At 45.8% G+C, this 26,167-nt stretch overlaps 1 protein-coding gene across 1 annotated transcript in view; it reads left to right on the forward strand.

Moving 5' to 3' along the window:
• The first annotated feature begins 28 nt into the window (after window positions 1-28).
• Window positions 29-26,167, forward strand: part of WDR62 (WD repeat domain 62) — a 45,858-nt gene continuing 19,719 nt past the window's right edge. The window contains exons 1-11 of the mRNA XM_039249621.1: window positions 29-642; window positions 4,620-4,711; window positions 5,586-5,648; window positions 8,000-8,057; window positions 8,293-8,463; window positions 9,228-9,365; window positions 9,774-9,956; window positions 11,814-11,974; window positions 13,280-13,469; window positions 23,177-23,314; window positions 24,797-24,975. Of these exons, the coding sequence (XP_039105552.1) occupies window positions 466-642; window positions 4,620-4,711; window positions 5,586-5,648; window positions 8,000-8,057; window positions 8,293-8,463; window positions 9,228-9,365; window positions 9,774-9,956; window positions 11,814-11,974; window positions 13,280-13,469; window positions 23,177-23,314; window positions 24,797-24,975 (1,550 nt within the window). The 5' untranslated portion in view covers window positions 29-465. The remainder of the gene's footprint in view (window positions 643-4,619; window positions 4,712-5,585; window positions 5,649-7,999; window positions 8,058-8,292; window positions 8,464-9,227; window positions 9,366-9,773; window positions 9,957-11,813; window positions 11,975-13,279; window positions 13,470-23,176; window positions 23,315-24,796; window positions 24,976-26,167) is intronic.

Here is a 26,167-nt window from a genome sequence, read left to right on the forward strand (position 1 = left end):
TCTTACCCACCCTGACCTTGTCACGTGCTGGGGGAGTGATGACGTCACGGCTTTTCTGAGTCTGCGCCAAGAGGTCAGGCCCTTTCCGCTCCACCCTACTCTTACATCCGGGCGACTATCCACTGCGTCGGGGGAACTGGAGGCTTTGGCCTTAGCTACGTAAAAATTAAAACCTAAACGCTTGTTAATGATGAAAACACAGACCGAATAAAAAACGCCATTTTGTTTGATCAGGCATCAAGTCAACTAGCTATAGCTGCACCCTGCCAGAAACTTCGCTCCGCCTCTTAGCCCTCATTGGTCAAAACGGCCGCCCGGCAGCCCTGACATTGGCCAGACTCGGGGCCTCCAGCGTCCAATGGGCGGCGGCGCCGGCTTTCCCGCGGGCCGTTTGCTCTTCGAGCGGGTCCTGGAGGCGTCGGCGGCAGTTGGGGAGTGCAACGGTTGCCCGGATCCGGCGCGACGATGGCGGCCTTGGGGCTCGGAGGCTACGCGCGGAACGATGCAGTCGAGAAGCTGCCGTCCGTCACGGTGGGAGTTCCGGCGCGGAGGAGCCAGTGCTCTCCGCCTCCAGCTCCGCCACTGTGTCTCCGGCGGCGGACACGACTCTCGGCGGCGCCGGAGGACTCGGTGCAGAACCGGGTGAGGAGCTGTTTGCCCTGCCCACCCCAGTTCCAGGCTCCCTCCCGGGATCCCCCTGGTCCCGCCCTTAGATCGTTAGCCCCGCCCATCAACCCTCGGCTAGTCTACTCAGGCTCCTCTTCGTCTCCTACGTCCCGCCCTGTTAGCCAAGACTCCTCCCACTTTCCCGTCTTCTCTCTCAGGTACTATCCAGCAATTCTAGCTCACCTCTCAACCCCCGTCCCCGTAGCCCTTGGAGCATTTTCGGGGTTTCTCCCTGGACCATTACCTCGGAGTGAATCTTAGTTCTGATAATCACCTTCTAGTCCCGCCTTCCTGCGTATCTCTTCCGTCACCTTTAGATGTTTCTCTGGGCCCTTCCATTTTTGTTGACCTCACTCCACGCTGGATCATTAGGATCCCTAGCAGTGTTCAGTATGGAGTCCTACCTCTCGAAACTGCCCCTCAGCTCTACTCTGCCTTCCCTCCCCACCTGCTTTTTCTTTCCTTCTCCCTTACCAACGTAGGATTCTTATTACATATTGCCACGCTAAATTATGGACAACATGTGAATAATTGTAAAATCTCACTAACGCTTCCTGCGGGGAGGGGGTACGGAACAGTTCCCTAAGCCTTTAGACACAGAAACAAAGATTTTGGGGTAGATAGAAAGAATTCCATTAGCACAATAGCAATTAAAAAAAAAAGTTCTCCAACTCTGAGCTACGAAGTCTGTTTTTATAAAACAGAAGTGTTAATAATCATAGCATGGAGCAGAAATAAAACGGTGACTGTGACCTGCTTGACAGAGTCCAGATAGAGAGTGAAAACATGGTAGCTGTTGGTGGATCTTGTTCTTGCAACATGACTTCTTGCTGCACTCTGATTATATCACCCATTCCTGGCTGCAATTCCTGGTGGCCCCTGCACATCTCTCTGGCTATTCCTCCATGGTCCTCTCTCTTAAATGTTCAGTCACACAAGCCTGCTTTCTGTTTTCCTGAGGCTCCAAGCTCTTTACCACCTCCTGAGTGTTTGCTGAGTCCTCTTGGCTTTTTGCCGCAGTTCTTTTGACTGGCTCCTCATCCTTCAAGTCTCAGCCTGCATATCTCTACCCTGAGAGGCCTTCCCCCAGCCTAAAACAGACACCTACTTTAATCTCTCACCTAGCACCCTGAACTTCACAGCACTTACCTTCTAGGTTACCTGAAAGTACCTTGTAAGCGCTAAATTATGTATAAAATAGAGGAATAACAATAGCAATTTCAGAGAGGCAGTAAGCAATGTGGTTAAGAGTGCAACCTCTGGACCCAGACTACCGGGGCTTAAACCTTAATTCTGTTGTTGTTGTTGTTGTTATTCTTCTTCTTCTTCAAGTAGGTTCCATCCCCAGCATGGAGCCCAATGCAGGGGTTGAATTCATGACCCTGAGATCAGGACCTGAGCTGAGATCAAGAGTTGAACTTCTGGGGCGCCTGAGTGGCCAAGTTGGTTAGGCATCTGACTTCGGCTCAGGTCATGATCTCATGGTTAATGAGTTCAAGCCCCACGTTGGGCTCTGTTCTGACAGCTCGAAGCTTGGAGCCTTTTTCTGATGTGTCTCCCTCTCTCTCGCTGCCCCTCCCTGTTTGCACTCTATCACTTTCTCTCTCTCAAAAATAAATAAACATTAAAAATTAAAAAAAAAACAACGAAATAAGTCGGGCAGAAAAGGACAAATATCATATGTTTGCACGTGTAGGAGGATTGGGAGGAACTTAACAGAGGACCATGGGGGAGAAGAAGGGGAGAAATGGTGGGGGAAAGGGAGAGAGGTAAACCACGAGAGACTCTTGAATGCTGNGGCAGTGGGACCAGCGCTGTGGCTGTGCACCCCCAGAGACACTAGGCTGTCCTGATTAAAGCTCGGCGGGGGGGGGGGGGGGGGGAGGGGGGAGATGGGCGTGGAGGAGGGCACTTGTGGGGATGAGCACTGGGTGTTATATGGAAACCAACTTGACAGTAAACTCTGTAAAAAAAAAAAAAAAAAAAGAGTTGAACTCTTTAACTGATTGAGCCACCCAGGCACCCCAATTCTGTCCTTCTTGTTATGGACTTTTATGTGCTTCAATGTCCTTATGTAAAATGAAGATAATAACATAATATTCCTTTGTAAGGTATTTGTGAGGATTAAGTGAGCTCACGTATCTTAAGCATTAGAACAATACCTGGCACATTGCAAATTCTCTATTAGTGTAGCTATTACTGTTTTGATTGTGTATTTTGGGTAATTGATGTCATTTATTTTTCTTGTTTGGTGGCAAAGTGTCCATCTGGCTTATAAAAGATACACTCTAAAAATGACATTATTATATTATATTATATTATATTATATTATATTATATTATATTATATTATATTAGTGCCCAGTAATGCTGATTGACAGATATAAAACTGATGTGAGTGCCATTGCCTAATTGCTTGGGTTAGAGTCCTGGTGTTTCTCCTTCCTGGATGGGTTACCTCTCTGGGACTCTTTATACCCTCATCTGTAAGATAGAGATGATGATGACGATAATGATCATATCACAGGGTTATTGTGAGCATTAGATGAGTCAGCACAGTCACAGGTATTTAAACAGTGCCTACCTCCTGGTAGATGCTCAGTAAGCAGTAGCTATCATTATCCTATGTTTGCCTCTCATTTCTGATGCCAGTGACTTGCTTGAGAATGTTTTACTTTTAAATAATTAGAAACTAGTGTATTCCAGGGGCAGCTGGTGGCTCAGTTCATTGAACATCCGACTTTGGCTCACATCATGATCTCATGGTTCATGGGTTCGAGCCCCGCGTTGGGCTCTATGCTGACAGCTCAGAGCCTGGAGCCTGCTTCAAATTGTGTCTCCCTCTCTGCCCTTCACCATCTCATGCTCTGTCTGTCTCTGTCTCTCCGAAAATGAATAAACATTTAAAAAGAAAGAAAAACTCGTCTATTCCAAATATGAAAGTATCACAAATCTATTAGTCCATATCGTAAATTGTTTTTTTTTTAAATTTTTTTATGTTTTTATTTATTACTGAGAGACAGAGAGAGACAGAACATGAGCATGGGAGGAGCAGAGAGAGGGGGAGACACAGAATCTGAAGGAGGCTCCAGGCTCTGAGCTGTCAACACAGAGAACAACATGGGCCTTGAACTCACAAATCGCAAGATCATGACCTGAGCTGAAGACGGATGCTTAACCGACTGAGCCACCCAGGCGCCCTGATACTCTTAATTGTTTTAATCAACCATGATAGAGACTTGCTCATTTAAATTACTTTCCTTAGAGAATTTAAAAATTTTAAATGTGATTGTTCACTTGTTTCTTTACTTGTTGAACTCTAGACTGTAAATTTGCTGAGGGAATAGATGGTGTCCACTCTTGCTCACTGCTGTGTCTCCCTTGCAGAGCCCAAGGTACAGACTGGCTTTGGAGCCAGAGACTAGCGGGGTTTGTATGCCAACTTTGCCACTCCACAGGTGTGGGATCTTGGGCCTCAACATCCCCATCTGTAAAATGGGTGTTATAACAATGTCTTCTTCCTTGGGTTGTTGTGAAGTTTCAAATCTTTTATCCATATAAAATATTTAGAAACTTATTCAGAGGTCACCTTCTCAATGAGGCCTTCTCTCATTTCACAATACCCCCAATCTCCTTCCCTGCTTTATTTTTCTCTTCTGCTCCTAACAGCACCTGGCATCTGTTTTACCTATTTGTTCTGTATATTTTTTATGTCCTCTATCCCATCATGGTTAGGATGCACGCTCCAGGAGGGCAGGGGTTTTTGTCTGTCTTCCTCATCATTCTGTGTCCTTGAAAGGAATGTTGAGAAGAACAAATGTTAGCTGTTGGCCATAGTTGGCCATAACTGAACTGTTAGTGTTAGATGTAACAGAGACTGAATGGGTGGCTGAGGCAGTGGTGCCACAAAGGGCCTACTGGGAAAGGCCTCTGACTTGGTCCTTTCCCCCACAGGTGTCACTCGAGAAGGTACTTGGCATCACAGCCCAGAACAGCAGCGGCCTGACCTGTGACCCCAGCACAGGCCACGTGGCCTACCTGGCAGGGTGAGTGAGTGGGCGGGTTTTGGCTTTTCCATTTGTAGAATGCAGGTAAGCTGCCTACCCCTGAGGGCTGTGGAGAGAGAGGCCCATCTGAGTCTAGAACAGCACCCGCGTGTGATGAGGACTATGAAAGCCTTATTGTGACTGCAGGTGGGAGGTGGCGGCAATTCTGGGAAATACCCAAGACCCAAGCTGTGGTGTCAGACAGCATGGATTTGTGTCCCAGTGCCGCCGTGTGCTCTTCTGTGAACCCCTGCTGCTTCGCCCATAAAACACAACTAGGGATAGCCTCCTCTTGGGTAGTTTGAGAGGACTGAAAGATCTCCTCCTACTGTTTATCCCATAAATACGGATCTAGCCTGGCAGTGTTTGAGGCACCGAAGAGACCCCTCCACACCTGGAGGGCAGGGGCGGATCTGTAGTCCTTCCTAATGAACAGTATCTGTCATTGAGTCTTTACGATGCAGTCCAGGATAGAGGACAAGGGTGGGCTCTTGAATCTGATATGGAATCATATCCCCACTCTGTCCCTGACGTGCTGGGTGGCCCTGGGCAAAGGATTGTCCCTCTCTGGGCTTCAAGTTAAGGGGACTAAGATTTCTGACTTTACCTGGCAGTTGTGAGGAAGTAAAGAGATTGCGCACATAAAGTCTTTATTAGACCAGTGCCTGACAGAGGAAGTATTGGTTTCTATTTAAGAATATGTTATCTAATGACTTGAAGTGCCCTAAAATTCTCAGCATAGACACCTGGAGGAGGAGGAGGGAATCTTCTGTTCAGAGCCTCATTTATGTGTGGGCTCTTCTGTTGGGAATGGAATCATCCCTGGACCCCAATATTCCTCTCAGTTTGGGCACATTTTCCTCTTTCTCTCCAGCTGTGTGGTGGTGATTTTGAACCCCAAGGAGAACAAGCAGCAGCACATTTTTAACACTGCCAGGTAGGCTGGGGCCTGGGCATTGGGTAGGGGTGGGACCAGGGTCCTGGCACACCCCCCCTTCCCCACGTTGCTTGGAAGCTCGTAGGTGGGTGGGTGACTAACTCATTCACTCACCCGTCGGTTCAGCGACATTGCTGCTTTGTGCTAGGTAGTGTTCTGTGTGCTGGGGACAGTGAACAAGAGACGTGAGAATCTCTGCTCTTGTAGAGCCGACAGCCCAGCGGGAAGGACAGACTAAACCAGTTGGCAAATTACTAGCTGACTCTGACCATCGCTATGGAGGAAATAACGAGGATGTGGGACAGCAGGTTTGCTGACAGAGCGGAGGAAAACCATATCAGAGGGCTCGGGGAGGGCCTCTTGGAGGCTGAGACCTGAGAAAAGTAAGGGAGTGACCCCTGTGAAAGTATCGGGGGAGTGTTCCAGGTAGAGGGAAGAGCAAGGGCAAAAGACCCTGCAGTGGATAAGAATCTTGGTTTTTTGAGGAGCAGCCGGGGATTCTTTTCCCTGGAACTGGAGGAGTGGGTGAAGGGGAAATGAGGCTGAAACAGATGCCACTTCTGGGTCTTAGTAATTTTTTAACTTTTTATATTGAAATAATTAGATTTTAAAGAACAGTACAAAGAATGCCTATATAGCCCTTACTCATTTTCCCCAGATGTTCACCTCTTACTATGTTTGCTGTATCATTCTCAGTCTATATACGTAGTAATTTGTTTTCTGAACCATTTGAGAGTAAGTCAGGGACATGATACCCCTGTGTCTCTAAATATTTCAGTGTGGATTTCCTGGGGGTGGAGTGGGCATTATCCTTCAAAACCACAATACATTCAACAAAGTCAGGTAATTAAAACTGGTGCGTCACTACCACCTAAGCCTCTTTCAAGTTTTACCATTTATCCCAAGAATGTTCTTTACGGCAAAAGAATTCTGTCCAGAATCACACATTGCATTCAGTTGTCGCTTTGGTCTTCTTCAGTCTGAAGCAGTTCCTTCATCTTTTCTTGACTTTCATGACCTTGACACTTGAGGATGACTGGCCAGGTATTTTGTAGAATGCTCCACCCTTTGGGTTTGTCTGATGTTTCCTCATAGATAGACTGGGGTTCTGCGTCTTTGGCAGGAACACCTTAGAAGGAATGCTGCATCCTCCTCAATACATTCTATCAGGTGGTGTATGATCTTGACCTGTCTTACGACCAGTGGTGTTCACTTGGGCCCTTGGTTAAGGTGGTGTCTACCAGGCTTTCCCACGATGAGGCTTCTCTTTTCCCCTGGTGACTAGTGAGTGTGCTGTGGGGAGCTTCTCTGAGACCGCACGTATAACCCTACTCCTCCCCAGACTTTGACTCACGCATCTTAGCCTGGCTTTGACATTTTTCAAAGCCTCTGCAGGGAATCCTGATGGCCAGGGCTCTCCCTGTCAGGTAACTTGGGCAGCACTTCCCCTGTGATGAGGTCTTCTCATCTCAGAACTGGCTGAGAGTCCTGACTTCACGGAGCATGCTTGAGGAATTAGTGCAGCGACGCCCACAGAGCATTTTGTGGAAGGCCGGGTGCAGGGTCAGGGCACGGGACATGCTACGAGTGTTACCTGACTGGCTAGCTGGTTTGGCGACTGATTCCTGCTCAGGTCATGATCCCAGGGTTGTGGAGCCCAGTCCCATGTTGGGCTTCAAGCTGGGCATGGAGCCTGCTTGAGATTCTTTCTCTCTGCCCTCTCTTGTGCACACACTCTCTCGCTCTCACTCTCTCAAATAAAAAGAGAGTGAGAGGGGAGAGGAAAAAATAATATAGTCCAGAACCGTGAAACTTGCTGCCAAAAAAACATGCAAACTCGTCTGGTCATTCAGTCCTTGTGCAGACTAGAGAGAAACATGGGTTTTCCAGAACGCTTTGAGTGTTTAGCAGTGGAGCACATGCTGTAGGCTGTCTCATGTCTGCCAGCACCACCCCCACGGTTAGGGCAGGTCAGTACCATTTCCTGCACCTGAATTTCTTGGGGTTACAGGGTGGGTGGGATCTTAGGGAGCCCACCCCTGCTGAGTGAGAGGAAAGGAAGTACAGTGACCTGTACAGTGACCACCCTATCTTTGTTTCAGGCCTTTGCTATTACCCCCAGTTCCCTGTGCCACTGACCCCCTTTCTGGCAGCGGGAAATGCGAGGAATGCACTGTGTGCTGGGCACACGGGCAACACTGGCTCTGTGGGAGCTGCTGGGACTCACCTCTCCTGGCCTCTTCCAAGGCTTGGGAGCAAGGAGTGGGCGGATTTCTGTGAGCACAGCCAGGCTGGGGTCTGGCTGCCTACCCTCCTTGGAACCAATGACCAGCATCTTTCCTTTCCCTCAGGAAGTCGCTGAGTGCTCTGGCCTTCTCCCCTGATGGGAAGTACATAGTGACGGGGGAGGTGAGTTGTGTTTGTGATTGAGTGGGTAGGGAGGGATCCTGGGGCCAGTCCCTCTACCCCCAAGTAAGCCTGGAGAGCCCATAGAAGAGCTTCTTCTTGGGCCGGGGAGCGCCATGGCAGATGGGGGAGGTGGCTTTTGGGCACATCCTAGGGCAATGCCAATTTCAGCCCTAATAGCCCTGCCAGCCCCTCCTGGTGCAGATCCCAGCAGCAGTAATGGCCCCACATTCCCCAGAACGGGCACAGGCCTGCTGTGCGCATCTGGGACGTGGATGAGAAGAGTCAGGTGGCAGAGATGCTGGGACACAAGTACGGCGTGGCCTGTGTGGCCTTCTCCCCCAATATGAAGCACATCGTGTCCATGGGCTACCAGCACGACATGGTTCTCAATGTCTGGGACTGGAAGGTGAGAGACTGGTGGGGGTGTGGGCAGGCAGCTGGCGGCCAGAGCACCCTGCTGCTCAGGCATACGGTGAACTAAATGAGATAATTTTGTAAAGTGAGCTCATTTATCCAGGAAATATTTATTGCCCACCTAGTGCATGCTGTTTTAGACACTTACTGTGAGGCATATGACAAGCTCTAACTAGTAGAATATGTAATTATTCTCATATTGATCAGCTGTGATCTCAAGCAAGTGACTTGACTTGTCTGTGAGTCTGTTTCCTCATCTGTAAAATGGATACGTTAGCATTCCCTTTGTGTGAGAATTCAGTGACTTAATATGCACCGAAAAGCTGGACTTTGGAACAGCTAGGGGAGGACTTGGAGGTGGCAGAAGTGGGTACCAAATCCTGGCTCTCTTCACAACCTGCTGTGTGACCTTGAGCATATGACACCATCTCTGTGAGCCTGGCAGAGGTAGGGAGAAGCACCTATCAGATAGGACTGTGGAGAGGATTTCATCCTGCGAAGGCTCAGTCATGTGTGAGCTGTAGAGCTTGGACTCTTGGGGAGAGCCCTGAACCTTACTCACACATGGAAACCTTTCCGAGCCTCAGTCTCCTCTGTGTTGGTAAGGATAAGAGTGCCACACGTAGGTTTCCCCAGAGGGCCCCAGGAAAATGACCCGGAGCAGGGGAGGGCTGAGTGGTACAGGGCTGAGGGCACAGGCACAAATGATCCAATGGCTGGGTGCAGGTGTGAACTTCTCTGCATTGATTCTTCCAGAAAGACATTGTGGTGGCTTCCAACAAGGTATCGTGCAGGGTCATCGCCCTCTCCTTCTCAGAGGACAGCAGCTATTTTGTCACCGTAGGGAATCGGCACGTGAGGTTCTGGTTCTTGGAAGTCTCCACTGAAGCAAAGGTAGGTTTCTTCCCCTGCCCCCTTAGCCAGGCCTGGGGGGTAAAACCATTAGGGGCAGCGTGGACTCCTGTTTCTACCTGAGATTTGGAGGCAGTGGTCTCAGAGGTTGTCTGGCCTCTGGTTCAGATTCTGCTGCTGGGCCTGTTCTCCAGGTGCTGCCAGGCCCTGCTGGGAAATCTCCCCACTGACCCTGGGTCAGGCCTCTTTGCTGGACTGCCACCTTCCAGCCACTCTGCTTAGATGTGTCTGTTCTGTTTTTTTCTTTCTTTCTCCTCAATTTGGAGGAATGTCTTAGAGTCCTTCTGTTTAGCTATGTGTCGTATCCTCTGGTCATGAGAGTCCCGCTGTGATCTTGCTGGGGTCGGGGCCGTGTGGACAGTGTCTTACTATGCCCTGCTGTGCCTCCAGGTGACGGGCACAGTGCCCCTCGTCGGGCGTTCAGGCATCCTGGGTGAGCTGCACAACAATGTCTTCTGCGGTGTGGCTTGTGGCCGGGGCCAGATGGCAGGCAATACCTTCTGTGTGTCCTACTCGGGCCTCCTCTGCCAGTTCAACGAAAAGAGGGTGCTGGAGAAGTGGATCAACCTGAAGGTACCCCACCCTCCCTGTCTGCATCAGTGGGGGAAACACTCTTCACAGGACATGTGTCTCCAGGGACACTTGGTAATGTCCCTGCCGGGTAGTTGATTCCACTAACTGGGTTTAAGTTCTCAAAAGTTCTGCTTGTGAGACCCTTGATGAGTGACTTTCCCTCAGTGAGCCTCAGTTTCCTCATCTGTAAAATGAAAATCCTGCTGCCTGCCTCACAGAGTTGATAAGGGAGTCCTGTGAGATAATATACGGAAGGCACTCAGCATAGTGCCTGGTACCCTGTAATGGGGTCAAGGTTACAGTTGCTCTCCTATCACTGTTTGATCCAGTTCCCATTTTTCTTCTTCACTGAGCACTCTTAGCTGGTGGGAGGACTGCTTTTTTTTTTTTTTAATCTAAGATATGATTGACTTCATTTTTCAGTCAAAAAAGACTATATTAAAAATACATAACATTTTTTAAAATTTTATTTATTTTGAGAGAGTGAGAGTGTGAGCAGGGGAGGGACATAGAGAGAGAGGGAGAGGGAGAACCTCAATCCAAACTACCAGCACAAAGCCCATTGCAGAGCTCAGTCTTGTGAGCCATGAGATCATGACCTGAGCCAAAACCAAGAGTGAGATGCTTATCTGACTGAGCCACCCAGCTGCTCTTATAACATTTTAATCCAAAGGATGGGGGCTTCTGGGTGACTCAGTTAAGCATCTGACTTCTGATCTCAGCTCATGTCATGATCTCACGGTTCGTGGGATTGAGGCCCAAGTTGGGCACTGCACTGATGGTGTGGGGTCTCCTTGGAATTCTCTCTCTGACCCTTCCCCACTCTCATTCTCTCTCTTTCTAAGTTTTAAATAAATAAAAACTTAAAAATAAATTGCAGAACCACTTTTTTCAGGCTCTGAGGGAGCATAATGGTTTTCCCTCCTTTTCCTACCTCTGCTCTTTTTTTTTTTTTTTTGAGAGAGAAAAGATTACACAAGCTAGGGAGAGACAGAGAGAATCCCAAGCAGTGCAGAGCCTGATGTGGGGCTCCATCTCCCCTGTGAGATCATGACCTGAGCTGAGATCAAGAGTTGGACGCTTAACTGACTGAGCCACCCAGGCGCTCCATCCTACCCCTGCTCTGTGGCTCCTCTCCAGAACTCACCTTTAGGGTTAATGGCATGGCGTCAGGCCTGTGGAAGAATTCGGAGTTTCGTCTGTTTTTCCTAGTTGATTAAACATCATTTGGTTTTTTTCCTCATTAGAATCCTCTTTCTAGAACTTCGGCAGCTTAAGCAAGTCCAAAGCTTTTGACGGATGGATGGTTAGCCCCTGAGCAGTTGTCAAATGACGACTTAAAAATAAGTCCCTCTAGACTTGGAAAAGCTCCTATAATCTGTGTCCAGAGGTCTGGCACTTCCTGCCCCATCCATCTGCGTATTCTGGCAGGATAGACAGTCCGATTGTCTTTTTCTGTAACGTTTTTTTGTGTTGCTTTGAAGTAAAATCTCTGTGAAGTTGTTTTTAAACAATAGGGAATAAAATATAAGCCTCAGACTCAACCCTGTTACTGCAAATTACCTATCGGAAGTCACAATCTCTGAACAGATTATTTTCCACACACAGCTGAGTTCCTCTGTTGACAGTGACAGCAATTCTGTCATAATTTGTGCCTCTCTGCCTGCTAGCATGTTTCCTTCAGTGGTGACTGCTACGTCCTGATCTCAACAGTCTTGAAATTTGCAAAAATGGGCTTCTTGGACCCAAAGAACTATAAGGCTTCTCTGGAGACTGAAGGCTATTCTGTTAGTCTCTGTGTCCCTGAATTGGGCCACATGGAGCACCAATTCACTTGTGTCCCATTTGCCCCCACAGGTCTCCCTGTCTTCCTGCCTCTGTGTTAGCCAGGAGCTCATCTTCTGCGGCTGCACAGATGGGATAGTCCGCATCTTCCAGGCCCGCAGCCTGCAGTACCTCGCGAACCTGCCCAAACCGCACTACCTTGGGGTGGACGTGGCCCAGGGCCTGGAGCCCAGGTACTGCCTGGCAGAGGGAGGCAGAGGAGCCCGCTTAGTCTGTCCACTGATGTTCACTTACGCTTCCAGCTCAATCTACTTATCTGGCCAGCCCTGGGCTGGAAAGAGACAGCTATAACAAGGCAGCAAAATCTCTGCCACCATGAAGTCTGTGGTCTAGTGAAGGGAGCTTGATAATAAGTACACAAACAAGACCATTTCAGATAGTTGTAAATGCTGTAGTGAAATAAAGCAGGGACTCAGGAAGGAAAGTGCCCCAGGGGGTGGGACTGTGTTGATTGGCAGCCAGGAGAAGCCTCTTTGGTGAGAAGGAGCCAGCTGTGTGGAGGGCTGAGTCCCAAGAGCAAGTGTAAAGACCTAAAGGGAAAAACACCCTGGGTTTGGCATGTTGCAGGAAGAGCTAGGGGCTATATGATTGGAACCTAGTGTGCCAGGAGAGGATGTGGGAGACAGGTCTGAGCATTTATGGAGGCTAGCAGGGGAGCTTCCAGTAAAGGAAGCCTTTTCTGAGGTCAGTGGGCAGCCTCATTTCAGGCATTGACATTGGTTATATGGTCATTCCATGTTGAGAATGGATGGAAGCGCTCAGCTGTGCTGTATCTTCCCCTTTGTTGTAAGGCTGTTTTGGGGGCGGAGGGGAGGCTACCTAACCAGAGGGTGCTGGGTGCCTTTGTAGATTGCTAGACACTACCTTTTGCATACCTTTCCTGAGTGACACACAGTGTTGTGCTGTAGTGGCCAGGCTGCTCAGCTATGTCACCTTCTGTGTGTGCTTTAGTTTTCTCATCTGTAAAATGTAGGACTTACCTCTCATGGAGACAGGGAATTCAGTGTCGCTAAAGCTCTCAGACTGGCACATCGTAAGTGCTCAGTAAACTATAGCCTTTGTAGGGAGGCCCCAGGCCAGAGGACCGCTCCCCAGCCCCCTTGCATAGGGATTTTTGATCACATGTTGGTGGGGCCAATGAGAGAGAGCTGAGGTATATGCCCATGATCCCACCATGCTCCAAGAGAGGGTGGAGCTTGGGTTGGATGAAATGAAGGGAGAGAGATGTTAACAGGAAGAGAAAAATCAAATGTTCTCAGGGGCCAGGCAGAAGCTTCCAGTTTACAACTTCTGTACTAGAAGCAAAAGCAAAGCAAGAGGGAGGGAAGAAGGAGAAGTGGAGTTGGAAAGGGAGATGGACCACCCCAAATACAAAGAATGGCATTGCCAAGCAAGAGGCAGCTCAAGTGTCACAAGGGGCAGCTGTCACTGCTCACAGTGACATTGATGGTGACTGATGGCCCACATGGTCTTGTTAGCTTCCTCTTCCGCAGGAAGGCAGAAGCAATCTACCCGGATACGGTGGCCCTGACCTTCGACCCCATCCATCAGTGGCTGTCCTGCGTGTATAAGGACCACAGCATCTATATCTGGGATGTCAAAGACATCAACAAAGTCGGCAAGGTGTGGTCAGAGCTCTTCCACAGCTCCTACGTCTGGAATGTGGAGGTGAGTCCCTGTTTTCCTCCCTCTGCCCCTGTTCAACTCCCATCTGGGCTCATCTGGAACAAGCATCTGCAGTTTAGGGAACCCATTCAGCTGTTCCTTCACAAGACCCCAACTTTGTGCCAGATGCTGTCCTAGGTGGTGGAGACATAGGTGGGAAGGAAACTGTCAAAAGTCCTGAATTCGGGTGGGAGAGTCAACCCACACATATCATCAGTAACAACCAAGCAGCCCTACCTCTCCAAAGAAAAAGAAAACAGTGTAGGGCAAAAGGGATTGAGGGTGCTCTTCTAGAGAGGGCATCCATCAGGAAGTCCTCTCTGAGGACCTGACACTCAGGCAGAGACCTATAGGAAGTGAGGGGCAGAAGCATACGGCCGCTGGGGAGAACAGTGTTGAGAGTATGTGTACCTCGGAGAGCTTGCTGTGGAGGCCGTTTGTGTAGTTGAGTGCTTTTCTAAGCATTGAAGATTTCTGAGAATGAGTCTTTGGGATGTTTTCATTCTATAAAGCTGTTCTAATTATTCCTGGCACATAAGACAACCAGTGGGGAAATAGTTGTATTCAACAGTTGTAGTCTACCTTTTTTTTTTTTTGGTTCTCAAAATTTCTTACTGATAGGAGCACTTGTCCTAAAGAAATTATGTTTTCAGTGGCCCAGTTCAGAATTGGGAGAAATAACTTGATCATTTTGAATAAGTGTTGTTCAGCCCTCTGACTGCTTGAATCCATCTGCCTTTGTGGTCTGACATTTCTGCTGATAGCACTTTTCTCCTTTAACAAGAATGTCATTTAAATAACTTTAAAATTTTATATATAAATATATTCTCCTTGAAAAACAGGTGAAATATTACAAAGCTAAAGTCTGTTTTGATTACTTCCCATCCCCCAATCAGGCTCTTTCTCACCCTCACCTTTGTTATTAGTTTAGTGTATGCTCTTTCAGTTCATTTTCTTTGCATCCGCCTGTTAGTTATATATCTGTCTCCTCAACAAAAAATATCTGTGGGTGCATCTTTTTATCAGTTCTGGAAAGAATAGCCAGTATGGATTTAAGAATTGTCTCTACCCTGTTCTTTCTCTTCATCTGTAACTCTAATGTCCTGACTCTGTCTATCCTTCATACTTTTTATAAGTAGAACAGATCTAGAAAACCACACAAAAGAAATGTACAGTTTATTGATTATTGTTAGCAGCTGTTGATGCTCATTGCATAGATCCATTTATTCCTTGGGGGTTGCAATATGGTGATATTCTAATTCTATCATTTCTTTTTATTAGTTGGACTACTTATATGAAGAAACAGTTTCCCTCATCTACCATTTGGTCACCCAGTGGTACACTTCATATAGGAAAGGCAGGATAAATGCTTGATTCTTTCCCTTTACTTACCAGTTTTCAAGATAATGAATTGGTTCCCTATCCTCTAAAGGTAACTAGTTGTTTTTATTTAATATCATTCTAAATTCATATATGTAAATATATTGGATATATTTTAATCCATTGCAATTATTAACTTAAAGCTCAAATTGTCACATCTTTGACCAGTGGGAGACTCTTTTCAAGTTGGCTCCTGAGTCCTTTGGACATGACCCTAGTATCGTTCTTTGGTAGCTTCCTTGCTATTGGAGATGACAAGATGTTCTGGCCTCATCTTGTACATATCCTATCCCAGACCTGGAATCAACCATTTCTTGAAGAAGCCCTGAGTTTTTGTTTTCAGTGTGAATGGTGTTTCAAATTCACAGTCTGGGTGCTAGGGATGCTCATAAGTAATGGATTGATCCTTCCAGAACCCTAAAGACATGGGGGATGATGGAATTAGAATATCCCCAGTTAATTATTTACTTATTCCCACATTGTATGTACAACAATCTGAGAATGACAATTACTCAATTTTGAAAAGAGTTTAAAACAATTTTTTTGCCTGTGTTCTCTCCATTCTCCCCTAGTTTTTAAAATAATTATACTATTTTTGTGTGATCTGATCATTATATATCATTATATACCATATTCTCTTCCTTATGAACTCATTTACTTGGGGGGGTATAAGTGTACATATATATTATGGTAAAATACACATAGCATACAATCACCGTTTAAATCTTAAAATGTACAATTCAGTGGCATTTAGTGTATTCACAGTGTTGTACAACCATCCCTACTATCTAGTGCTGGAACATTTTCATCACCCCAAAAGGAAACTCTGTACCCAAGCAGTCAGTCCCTTTTCCTACTCCCCCAGCTCTAATCTGCTTTCTGTCGCTATGGATTTGCCTGTTCTGAATATTTCATACAAATGGAAAAATAGAATATGTAGACTTTGTGTATGGATTCTTGCACTTGGTTTGATGTTTTCAAGGTTTATCTATGTTGTTACGTGTTTCAGTACTTCATTCCTTTTTTAAGGTTGAATAATCTTCTCCTGTGTGTGTATATACCATGTTTTGTTCATCTGTTTATCAGTTGATGGACATTTGTGTTGTTTCCATCCTTTGGCTATTATGAATAGTGCTGCTATGAATGTTCATGTACAAGCTTTGAACATCTATTTTCAGTTCTTTTGGGTGGTAGGCCTGGTGAGCAGAATTGCTGGGTCATATGGTAATTCTGTGTTTAACTCTTTGAGGAACCCCCAAACTTTTCCCCAGCAGCTGCACCATTTTACATTCCCCACTAGCCATTCTCCACATCCTTACCAACACTAGTTTTTATTTATTTATTTATCTTAATGTTTTATTTATTTCTTTTTTCTTTTCTTTTCTTTTTTTTTTTTTATTTCTAGGAGAGAGAGAGAGACAGCGCGAGCAGGGGAGGGTCAGAGAGAGAGAGAGTCACAGACTGAAACAGGCTCCAGGCTCTGAGCTGGCAGTCAGCACAGAGCCCGACGCGGGGCTCGAACCCACGAACCGCGAGATCATGACCTAAGCGAAAGTCGGACGCTTAACCGACTAAGCCACCCAGGCGCCCCTGTTTTATTTATTTCTGAGAGGGAGAGAGACAGCATGAGCAGGGGAGGGTCAGAGAGAGGGAGACACAGAATCTGAAGCAGGCTCCAGGCTCTGAGCTAGCTGTCAGCACAGAGCCCGACGCAGGGCTCGAACCCACGAACCACGAGATCATGACCTGAGCCGAAGTCGGATGCTTTTAACCGACTGAGCCACCCAGGTGCCTCAGGTTTTTTTTACTTTTGAAGTATAGCCATCTTAGAGTTTGTGAAGTGGTAGTATATTGTGGTTTTGACTTGCATTTCCCTAATGGTTAATGATGTTGAACTTGTTTTTATGTGCTAGTTGGTAATTTGTTATGTCTTTGAAGAAAAATATATTCAAATTTTTTGTCCCGTTTTTACTTGGGTTTTTTGTCTTATTGCTTTTGAATTGTAAGAGATTTTTATATACTTTGGATACTGGATACTTTATAGATTCTGGATACCTTTATTAGATATATGAATATATAAATATAAATATTCACAAATATTTTCTCCAATTTTTATGTTGTCTTGTTCACTTTCTGTATTGTATCCTTTTATGTACAAAAGTTTTTAATTTTGATAAAGTTGATTTTTTTTTTTAACTGCTCATATTTTTGGTATCGTAACTAAGAAACCATTGCCAAATCCACAATCATGAAGATTTATTCTTCTTCTAAGAGTTTTATTATTTTAGCTCTTCCATTTAGGTCTTTGATTTCTTTTGAGTTAATTTTTGTTAATTTTTATACTTGAAACAAGGGTCCAGCTTCATTATTTTGCATGTGGGTATATAGTTCCGGCACTATTTATTGAACAGATTATTCTTTCCAGTTGGATAATCTTGGCACACTTGTTGAAAATCAATTGACCATAGGTACATGGGTTTAATTTTGTACTCTCAATTATATTCCATTGATGTATGTCTATCTCTGTGCCAGTAGCACAGAATTTTTATTGTAGCTTCGTAGTAAGTTTTGAAATCTTACTACAAATTACTTACTTTGAAATTTTAATTGCCCTTTGATTTTTAGGAAGTGTGTTTCCTGTAACTTTGTTGTTCTTTATCAATATTGGATTGACTATTTGGGGTCCCTTGTAATCCCATATGAATTTTAAGATCAGCTTTTCCATTTCAGAAAAAAAAGACTTCATTGTAATTTTTGTCTTCTTGCCAGCTTTTGGTTTAGTTTGCTCTTCTTCTTCTAATTTCTTAAGGTGAGACGTTATTGACTTGAGATCTTTCTTGATGGAGGCATTTACAGCTATACATTTCCCTCTGAGCATTGCTTTTGCTGCATTCCATAAGTTTTGGTATATTGTGTTTTCATTTTCACTTGTCTCAAAGTATTTTCTAATTGCCCTTTGATTTCTTCATTGATCCATTGGTTGTTTAACAGTGCATGATTTAGTATTTACATATTTGTGAATTCTCCAAATTTCCTTCTGTTATTTGTGATTTCATTCTGTGGTTAGAGATTGTATGGTTACAGTCTTTTAAGATGTTTTGACTTATTTTGTTACCTTATAGATGGTCTATTCTGGAGAATGCTCCATGTTTACTTGAGAAGAATGTGGGTTATGCCGTTATTGGATGGAGTATTCTTTATATCATCTGTTAGTCTGTTTGGTTTATAGTGTTTTTCTTTTTTTTTTTTTAATGTTTTATTTATTTCTAGGAGAGAGAGAGAGAGACAGCGTGAGCAGGGGAGGGTCAGAGAGAGAGGGAGTCACAGACTGAAACAGGCTCCAGGCTCTGAGCTGGCAGTCAGCACAGAGCCCGACGCGGGGCTTGAACCCATGAACCACGAGATCATGACCTAAGCGAAAGTCGGAAAGTCGGACGCTTAACCGACTAAGCCACCCAGGCGCCCCTATAGTGTTTTTCTAGCCCTCTATTTTCTTACTGATAATCTCTTTAGAACTATCTTTTATTGAAAACGGAATATTGAAGTCTTCAACTGTTACTATAAAACTTGCCAATTCTATCAGTTTTTGTTACGTGTATTTTGGTTCTCTGCTGTTACGTGTGTATGTTTGTGTTTGTTATACCTTCCTGACGGTTGACCCCTTTATCAATATATAATGCCCTTCTTTGTCACTTGTAACAGTGTTTTTCTTCAATTTTTTAAAATTTTTATTTATTTATTTAATATTTTATTTATTTCTGAGAGAGAGAGAGAGAGAAACAGTGTGAGCAGGGGAGGGTCAGAGACAGAGGAAGACACAGAATCTGAAACAGGCTCCAGGCTCTGAACTGGCTGTCAGCACAGAGCCCGACGCGGGGCTTGAACCCATGAACTGTGTGATCATGACCTGAGCTGAAGTCGGACGTTTAACCGACTGAGCCACCCAGGCGCCCCTCTTTAATTTTTTTAATGCTTCGTTTTGAGAGAGAGAGAGAGACAGAGTGTGAGTGGGGGAGTGGCAGAGAGGGAGAGAGACACAGAATCTGAAGCAGGTTCTGGGCTAACAATCCAGAGCCTGACGCAGGGCTTGAACCCACGAACTGTGTGATCATGACCTGAGCTGAAGTCGGACGTTTAACCGACTGAGCCACCCAGGCGCCCCTCTTTAATTTTTTTAATGCTTCGTTTTGAGAGAGAGAGAGAGACAGAGTGTGAGTGGGGGAGTGGCAGAGAGGGAGAGAGACACAGAATCTGAAGCAGGTTCTGGGCTAACAATCCAGAGCCTGACGCAGGGCTTGAACCCACGAACTGTGTGATCATGACCTGAGCTGAAGTCGGACACTTCATGTCTGACTTCACGTCCGACTGAGCTACCCAGGCACCCCAACTCGTAATAGTTTTTGATTTAAAGTCAATTTTGTCTAATACTACTATATACATGCAAATTTCTCTTCTGGTTACTATTTGTATGGAGTATCTTTTTACATACCTTCACCCTGTATGTGTCTGGATATATAGTAGTCTCTTACGGACAACAGATAGTTGGATCTTTTTTTTTTAGGTGTTTTTTTTTTTTAACATTTTTTATTATTGAGAGACAGACCATGAGCATGGGAGGTGCAGAGAGAGGGAGACATAGACTCTGAAGCAGGCTCCAGGCTCTGAGCTGTCAGCACAGAGCCCAATGCAGGCCTCAGACTCAAATGTGAGATCAAGACCTGAGCTGAAGTCAGACGCTTAACCGACTGAGCCACCCAGGTGCCCCAGATCTTTTTTTTTTTAAGTGAATTCTGCCAATAATTTCCTCTCTTTTTGAGAGTTTAATCTGTTTACGCTTAAAGTAATTACTCATAGAATTTATTTTTACTTCTTACCTATTATAATTTTTTTGTTGAAAACTGGATATTTTGAGTTTTATTATGTGATGACTCTGGAAATCAAATTCTCTTCCTCTGCGCTGAGGTTTGTTGCTGTCAATTGTAGTTGTTTAGTGGTTTTTCTGAACTGTTTTTGCAAAGATTGTATTCTTTTTCAGGTGTAGTCACTGAAGTCTCTCTTCCATTATCTGAATTTTCAGCTAGTGATTTGACAGCAGTTTTCTTAAATGTCAAAATTCAGCAGCTTTCTGTTTTAAGCTCCCCGTGGTTATTGTAAGTTAGATTTCAGAGTTCTGAAAAAGTTGATTCTGACAGTTTTTTCCAGCCTAAGTTTGTTTTGGTGTGGAGGGATAGCTTTCTGGAGTTCCCTACTGTGCCATTTTCAGTGATGTCAGTTGACCCTCATTTATTCTTTGTTCTATGAGTAACTATGTATTTAATCTATGTTGATGTCTCTAGTTGTTTTTGTTGTCTGGAGCTCATTCATTTCTTTTGTTTTGTTTTTGTTTTTGAAAGGGGGGAGGGGCAGAGAGGGAGGACAGAGGATCTGAAGCAGGCTCTGCGCTGACAGCAGTGAGCCTGATGTGGGGCTTAAACTCACGAACTGTGAGATCATGACCTGAGCCGGAGTCAGACGCTCAACTGACAGAACCACCCAGGTGCCCCTGGAGCTCATTGTTTAGAAGATTTGTCAGGAACAGTTCATGGTGACAATATTTACTGAGTTTTTGCATATTGGTAAGTTTATATTTGTCTTTTATACTTGAAAGCTACTCCTCCTAGATAGAAAATGTTTGGCTCACATTTTCTTTCCTTGTCTGTCTCAAGTACATGATTTCATTTTCTTCCGGTTATTGAAATGTCTGATTATTTTCCCTTTTAAGTCACTTTCTCTGCTTGCCTCAAAGCCCAAAGGATTTCTTTCTTTTACTTTTAGGCCTAGTAGTGTTACTCTAGAGTATGTCTTGGTATTGGTTTCTATAGGTAGACATAGTCCTGCAGTGTACATTTTAGTATCTGTTTCAGTTCCCTTGGCTTGGTTTTCTTCAGGGATTTCTATTATCTGTGTTGGATTCTCATTGCCTACCTACAGTATTGTCACTTTTTCTCACGTCGTTTTAGTTCTGTCATCATTTCTGTTTGATTTTTAATAATTTCCTCCTTTTGGGGGCACCTGGGTGGCCTAGTTGGTTAAGCATCTGACTCTTGGTTTTGGTCAGGTCATGATCTCAAGGTTTGTAGGTTTGAGTCCCACATCGGGCCTCACACTGACAGTGTGGAGCCTGCTTGGGATTCTCTCTCTCTGCCCTTCCCCGTCTCACTCTCTCTCTCTCTCAAATAAATAAAATTAAAAATTAAAAGAAATTAATTTCCCCCCTTTTTTTAAAAAAATTTTTTAATGTTTTATTTACTTCTAGGAGACAGAGAGACAGCATGAGCAGGGGAGGGTCAGAGAGAGAGGGAGTCACAGACTGAAACAGGCTCCGGGCTCTGAGCTGGCAGTCAGCACAGAGCCCGACGCGGGGCTCGAACCCACGAACCGCAAGATCATGACCCAAGTGAAAGTCGGACGCTTAACTGACTAAGCCACCCAGGCGCCCCTAGTTTCCCCCTTTTTACCTATTTCTTTATGCCTTACCTTTTGTGTTTACTCACTTTTGGATTCCTTCTAATTTGTTTTTTATTTCTGAAATGATCTCTTCGCTTATTTCTAACTCTGAATTCTGTCATCTTACTTCTGAATTTCCTAATTGAAAAATTGCTTTGTTTTGTGGAATTATGTTTCTGGTGTGCTTGCTTTCTTTTCCTCTTAAGGGATAGCTTTGGAACTGGAGTTTGGTCCTTTTTTGTTTTCATTTTTAGAAGTTGGTATAGTTAATGGGGCGCCTGGCTGGTTCAGTTGGGTAGAGCACGAGACTCTTGATCTGAGGGTCATGAGTTTGAGCCCCACCTTGGGTCTACACCCAAGAGATTACTTAAATAAAATTAAAAACAAGTTGGTATAGTTTAGGACAGATTTTCTAGCTTCCCAAGAAAGAATTCCATCTTCTATGATTTTTATGCTATTAAAAAAATATGGAGGCGCTTGGGTGGCTCAGTCTCTTAATCCAACTTCGCTCAGGTCATGATCTCAGGGTTCATGAGTTCAAGCCCCACATCATTTGGGCTTTGTGCTGACAGCTGAGAGCTTGGAGCCTGCTTCAGGTTCTGTGACTCCCTCTCTCTCTGCCCCTCCCCTGCTTGTGCTCTGTCTCTCTATCTCTCAAAAATAAAGAAATGTAAGTTGTTTTTTTTTTTTTAAATATGACAGCTTACTTTCTGATATGTTCTTATGTTTCTATTTATGTGTTGTGCCCCTAAGCTTCCTTTTTACTCCTTTTTTCCAAGCTTCCTCTTTACTCTGGCTCCCGTGTCTATCCTGAGTAGTCTTGTTTCCATTCCTAGTAGTTTCCCTTCAGGGTGGGCCTTTGGCCATAGATGAGAGCCATGGCAGGTCAGTTTTAAGACTTCACAGGCCTTCACAGCTCCAGCCCCTTCAGACCTAACAGCCAAAGTGTGCTCTCAACCACTATTGGAGTGGATAAAACCCTCCCAGTTTGAACTGCTGCTTAATTTGAACTGTTGTACTTTCCCATGAATACCTGTTGGCTACTTTGAGGTTATACTTTGTTGGGTAACCACAAAGTTACTCAAAGAACAACAAAGTTGCTTTCCTCTCTGTTCTATCATATAGACACAGTCATTTTGACAAACTACTGGGGGTAGTTTGTCCCTACCTGCTTGTATTTTGGGAGCTCAGAGAATATCGTATCACCTAATTTTGCTGCTAAATGTGTCAAGGGGTTTTGGTTTTGATATCTGATTGCTCATTTTGATGTGGAGATTTTAGATTAAAACTCTGGACTACTACTATTATCATTTCCTCACATAATTTCCTCTTCCAGATTTGAAATCTCTTTATATGTTCTCTCTTTGTCTGAGCTGCATTTTGTTTCTAGAAATAGTTCTATTTTGTTGTCTTCCAGCCCTGCTTGGTTATTCTTTATAGTTTAAAGTTGGCTATGCAGACTTTCACTCTTTTCAAAGCTCTTCTATTTCTTTAAACATATTAAACATAGTTGTTTTACACTCTGTCTGAAAGTTCCAGTATTTGAAGCTGGATGGTTCTTGCTCACGGTACCTTGTTTCCTTTTGTGCTCAGTGATTTTTGATGAAGCTGCCCATTTCCCTTGGAAATTTATGTGTGGGGGATGTTCCATGACCCGGGCTGAAGATGGGGCATGGACAATATGTAGTAGCATTCAGTGTCCTTTTTTTCTTGTTCATTTTTAACCGAGAAGGCATTACACTATGCCTATTTATCTGCAATGTACTTTTTGTCACCAAAATGCACTAGTGTCACTGAAATGGTTGTAACGAATCGCCCTTTGCCTTGTTCTCTGGGGACTTTAGGTGTATCCTGAGTTTGAAGATCAGAGAGCTTGTCTGCCATCAGGATCTTTTCTTACTTGTTCCTCAGACAACACCATCCGCTTTTGGAACATGGATAGCAGCCCTGACTCTCACTGGCCAAAAAATATCTTCAGTAACGTGAGTGGCTTTTAATTATGAACCATATTTTAGGAGGAACAGAGACATACTTTCAGCTAGGATATAGACCCAAGAGGGGGTCTTATGAACCTTGGTGTTAAGTTTCACTGAGGGCAAGAAGCAGGAAGCAAGGCAGGTCATACTCTGTCACCCTCTCTTGTTTCTCCTTCATTTTTCCTTCTGAGGTCGCGTGGTCTGTCCTCTTTGCTTCTCACTGCCAGTCGGTTCCCGCTCTCCAGGTGTGTCAACACGGCTACTCCAGGCAACCTGACATATTCAGTAGAAACGAAATTGTTCCCTAAGTCTTGTGTCAGAACACTCTGGAAGAACACCTGATGGACCAAACCAGGGAGAGGCTTCCCCTGTCCAGCTAGCTGCCACCCAGTGAAGCCTTGGGTGAGGGTGCTGGCAGGGCCCCAAAGAGAGCCGCGATGGGAGGGCAGGGAGAAAACACTTCGTGAAGAAATGGTTGCTATTGCTAGGTCAGTGAGGGAGCTTCTCTAAGGAGCTGAGATCTGATTCATGCATTCATTTATTCTGCAGATGCTTAGTAAGATCTGTGCTAGGTGCTATGCTACATGCTGGGGACACATCAGTGACTAAGACCCTCCTGCCCTGTGGCTCCCTCAGTCTAGAAGGGAGAGGCACCAATACCTGCACAAATTATGGTATAATCATAAGCATGATAAGCATCGTGAAAATAAATTATGAAGTGTTAGTAGGCTGTGTAACAGTATCATCTGATTTTATCTGTAGTGTCACAGGCAGTTTCCTAGAGGAGGAGACAACTGAGCTGAGAGGTAGAGGATTGGGATGAGTAAAGAGGGGAAGGGAGAGTGTCCTACACCAGGGGAGTAGTCTGTGCAAAGGCCCTGGGGTGGGAAAGAGTTTGGGGAGTTGGAAAACCTGAGCAGTCACAGTGGCTGGAACAAAAAGGCCCTTAACGCAGGATGTGTATAGCAGGTGCCCTTTCACTCCCTGCACCCCCCACCCAGTACTACCACCTTCTCTCCTGCACCTGTGATATATGTGTTATATTTGTCTGGATACAGTAGAAAAACCCAAAACCAAGAGGTAAAAGTTTGGTTTTCTGACTCATAAAAATAGTCTGGAGGTCACCAGTCCAGGCTGTTCTGGCAGCTGCAGGAAGCCCGTAGAGACCCGAGAGCTTTAGCTCTCCACCCTGCCATTTTGGAGTCGCCCTTGTCCTTGTCATCCAGTATGGCTGCGGGAGCTCCTGGCAGCAGGAAGGCGGAAAAGGAAGCAGGAGGGTCCTCACTTGTGTTACGTCTCGTTGGCCAGAACGTATTCACAGAGCCTCATGCAGCTGCCAGCGAGGCTAGGAAACAGTCACTGAGTAGCGGAGGTCAGCTTTGGAGTTCCGGAACTACTGAAGAAGGGGAGGCTGGCTGTGGGGAGACAGGACTGCAGGGGTGCTTCGGAGCTTCCAGAGCACTGACCTCAGCCCTCCCCTTCCCGCAGACTCTGCTGAAGGTAGTGTATGTAGAGAATGACATCCAGCACCTGCAAGACACATCACACTTCCCAGACCGGGGGAGTGAGAACGGGACACCTATGGACGTAAAAGCTGGGGTGCGAGTCATGCAGGTCAGTCCTGATGGCCAGCACTTGGCTTCAGGCGACCGAAGTGGAAATCTGAGGCAAGTGAGCCCTGCCGGGTGACTAGTGTGCACTTCCCAGCTCAGGCGTGGATACTCGGGGTGGTGTGAAGGAGCCTTGGCCTCGGCACCGCCACCTACCCTTCGGGAATGAGGGCCTGTGACTAGCAGTCTGGAAAGCAGCCATCTCTGACAACTTAAGCTATGAAGTGTCTTCCAGAGGGCTGACAGAGGCAGCTCCAGGGACCTCTGCAGCTGGGGCTTGTGGGCTACGCCTGCGTTGTAGACAGGCAAACATGTGTGACCCTAGGGTAGGGGGACAGTGCCAGACAGAGAGGATGCCAGCTGGAGTGTGGGGGGTCCTGGTGGCACCGGGGGGGGGGCGGGGGGGGGCCGGAGGATGGGACACTTGAGGGCTCAGGCTGTACACCTGCACTGTAGAGGTTTTTTAAGATGTTACCGGCCCAGGGGCGCCTGGGTGGCTTAGTTGGTTGGGCGTCCGACTTTCGCTTAGGTCATGATCTCGCCGTAGTGGGTTCGAGCCCCGCGTTGGGCTCTGTGCTGACTGCCAGCTCAGAGCCTGGAGCCTATTTCAGAGTCTGTGTCTCCCTCTCTCTCTGACCCTCCCCTGCTCACGCTGTCTCTCTCTCTCTCCTAGAAATAAATAAAATAAAAATATATTTAAAAAAAAAAAAAAAAGATGTTACCGGCCCAGTAGACATGGACAGAATATGAGCCCCATCACGAGGTTTAAGTTGACGAATGACAGCTGTGACCACCTGGGTGCTGAGACTGTGGAGGAGTGGAAGGGATGGGGGAGGAGCTGGAGAGCACGTGCTCCGTAGATGGGCAGCCGCCACCTGGCACCAGGAGTGCAGGCTTCATTGTCACATGTTCCCATGAAGAGCTGTGTCCAAGAAGAGCAAAGGGCAGGGTTTTCTCTGTGAAACTCTATGATTTTTAAATGCTGGCACCTGTCTTGACACCAGTCACTGTGTGAGGCAAACCGAATGTGTCCATGGGCCGTTCACGCTGACCGCGCTCTGCTGTGAATGGTGAAAACAGCAGCGAGCTAACGTGGGTGTAGCACTGTCCCCTGGCTGGCCACCGGCCTGACACTTAGTCCTTCCACCCACCCTCTGGTGGAAGTGCTACTCTTAGCAGCTGGTTTCTAGATGGGTTAACTGAGGCAGGAGAGCCCAGCGGCTAAACTAACACAGGTAGAGTGGAGGAC

The sequence above is a fragment of the Hyaena hyaena genome, unplaced genomic scaffold (assembly GCF_003009895.1).
Source record: "Hyaena hyaena isolate Hyena2069 unplaced genomic scaffold, ASM300989v1 scaffold_345, whole genome shotgun sequence".
Classification (NCBI taxonomy): domain Eukaryota; kingdom Metazoa; phylum Chordata; class Mammalia; order Carnivora; family Hyaenidae; genus Hyaena; species Hyaena hyaena.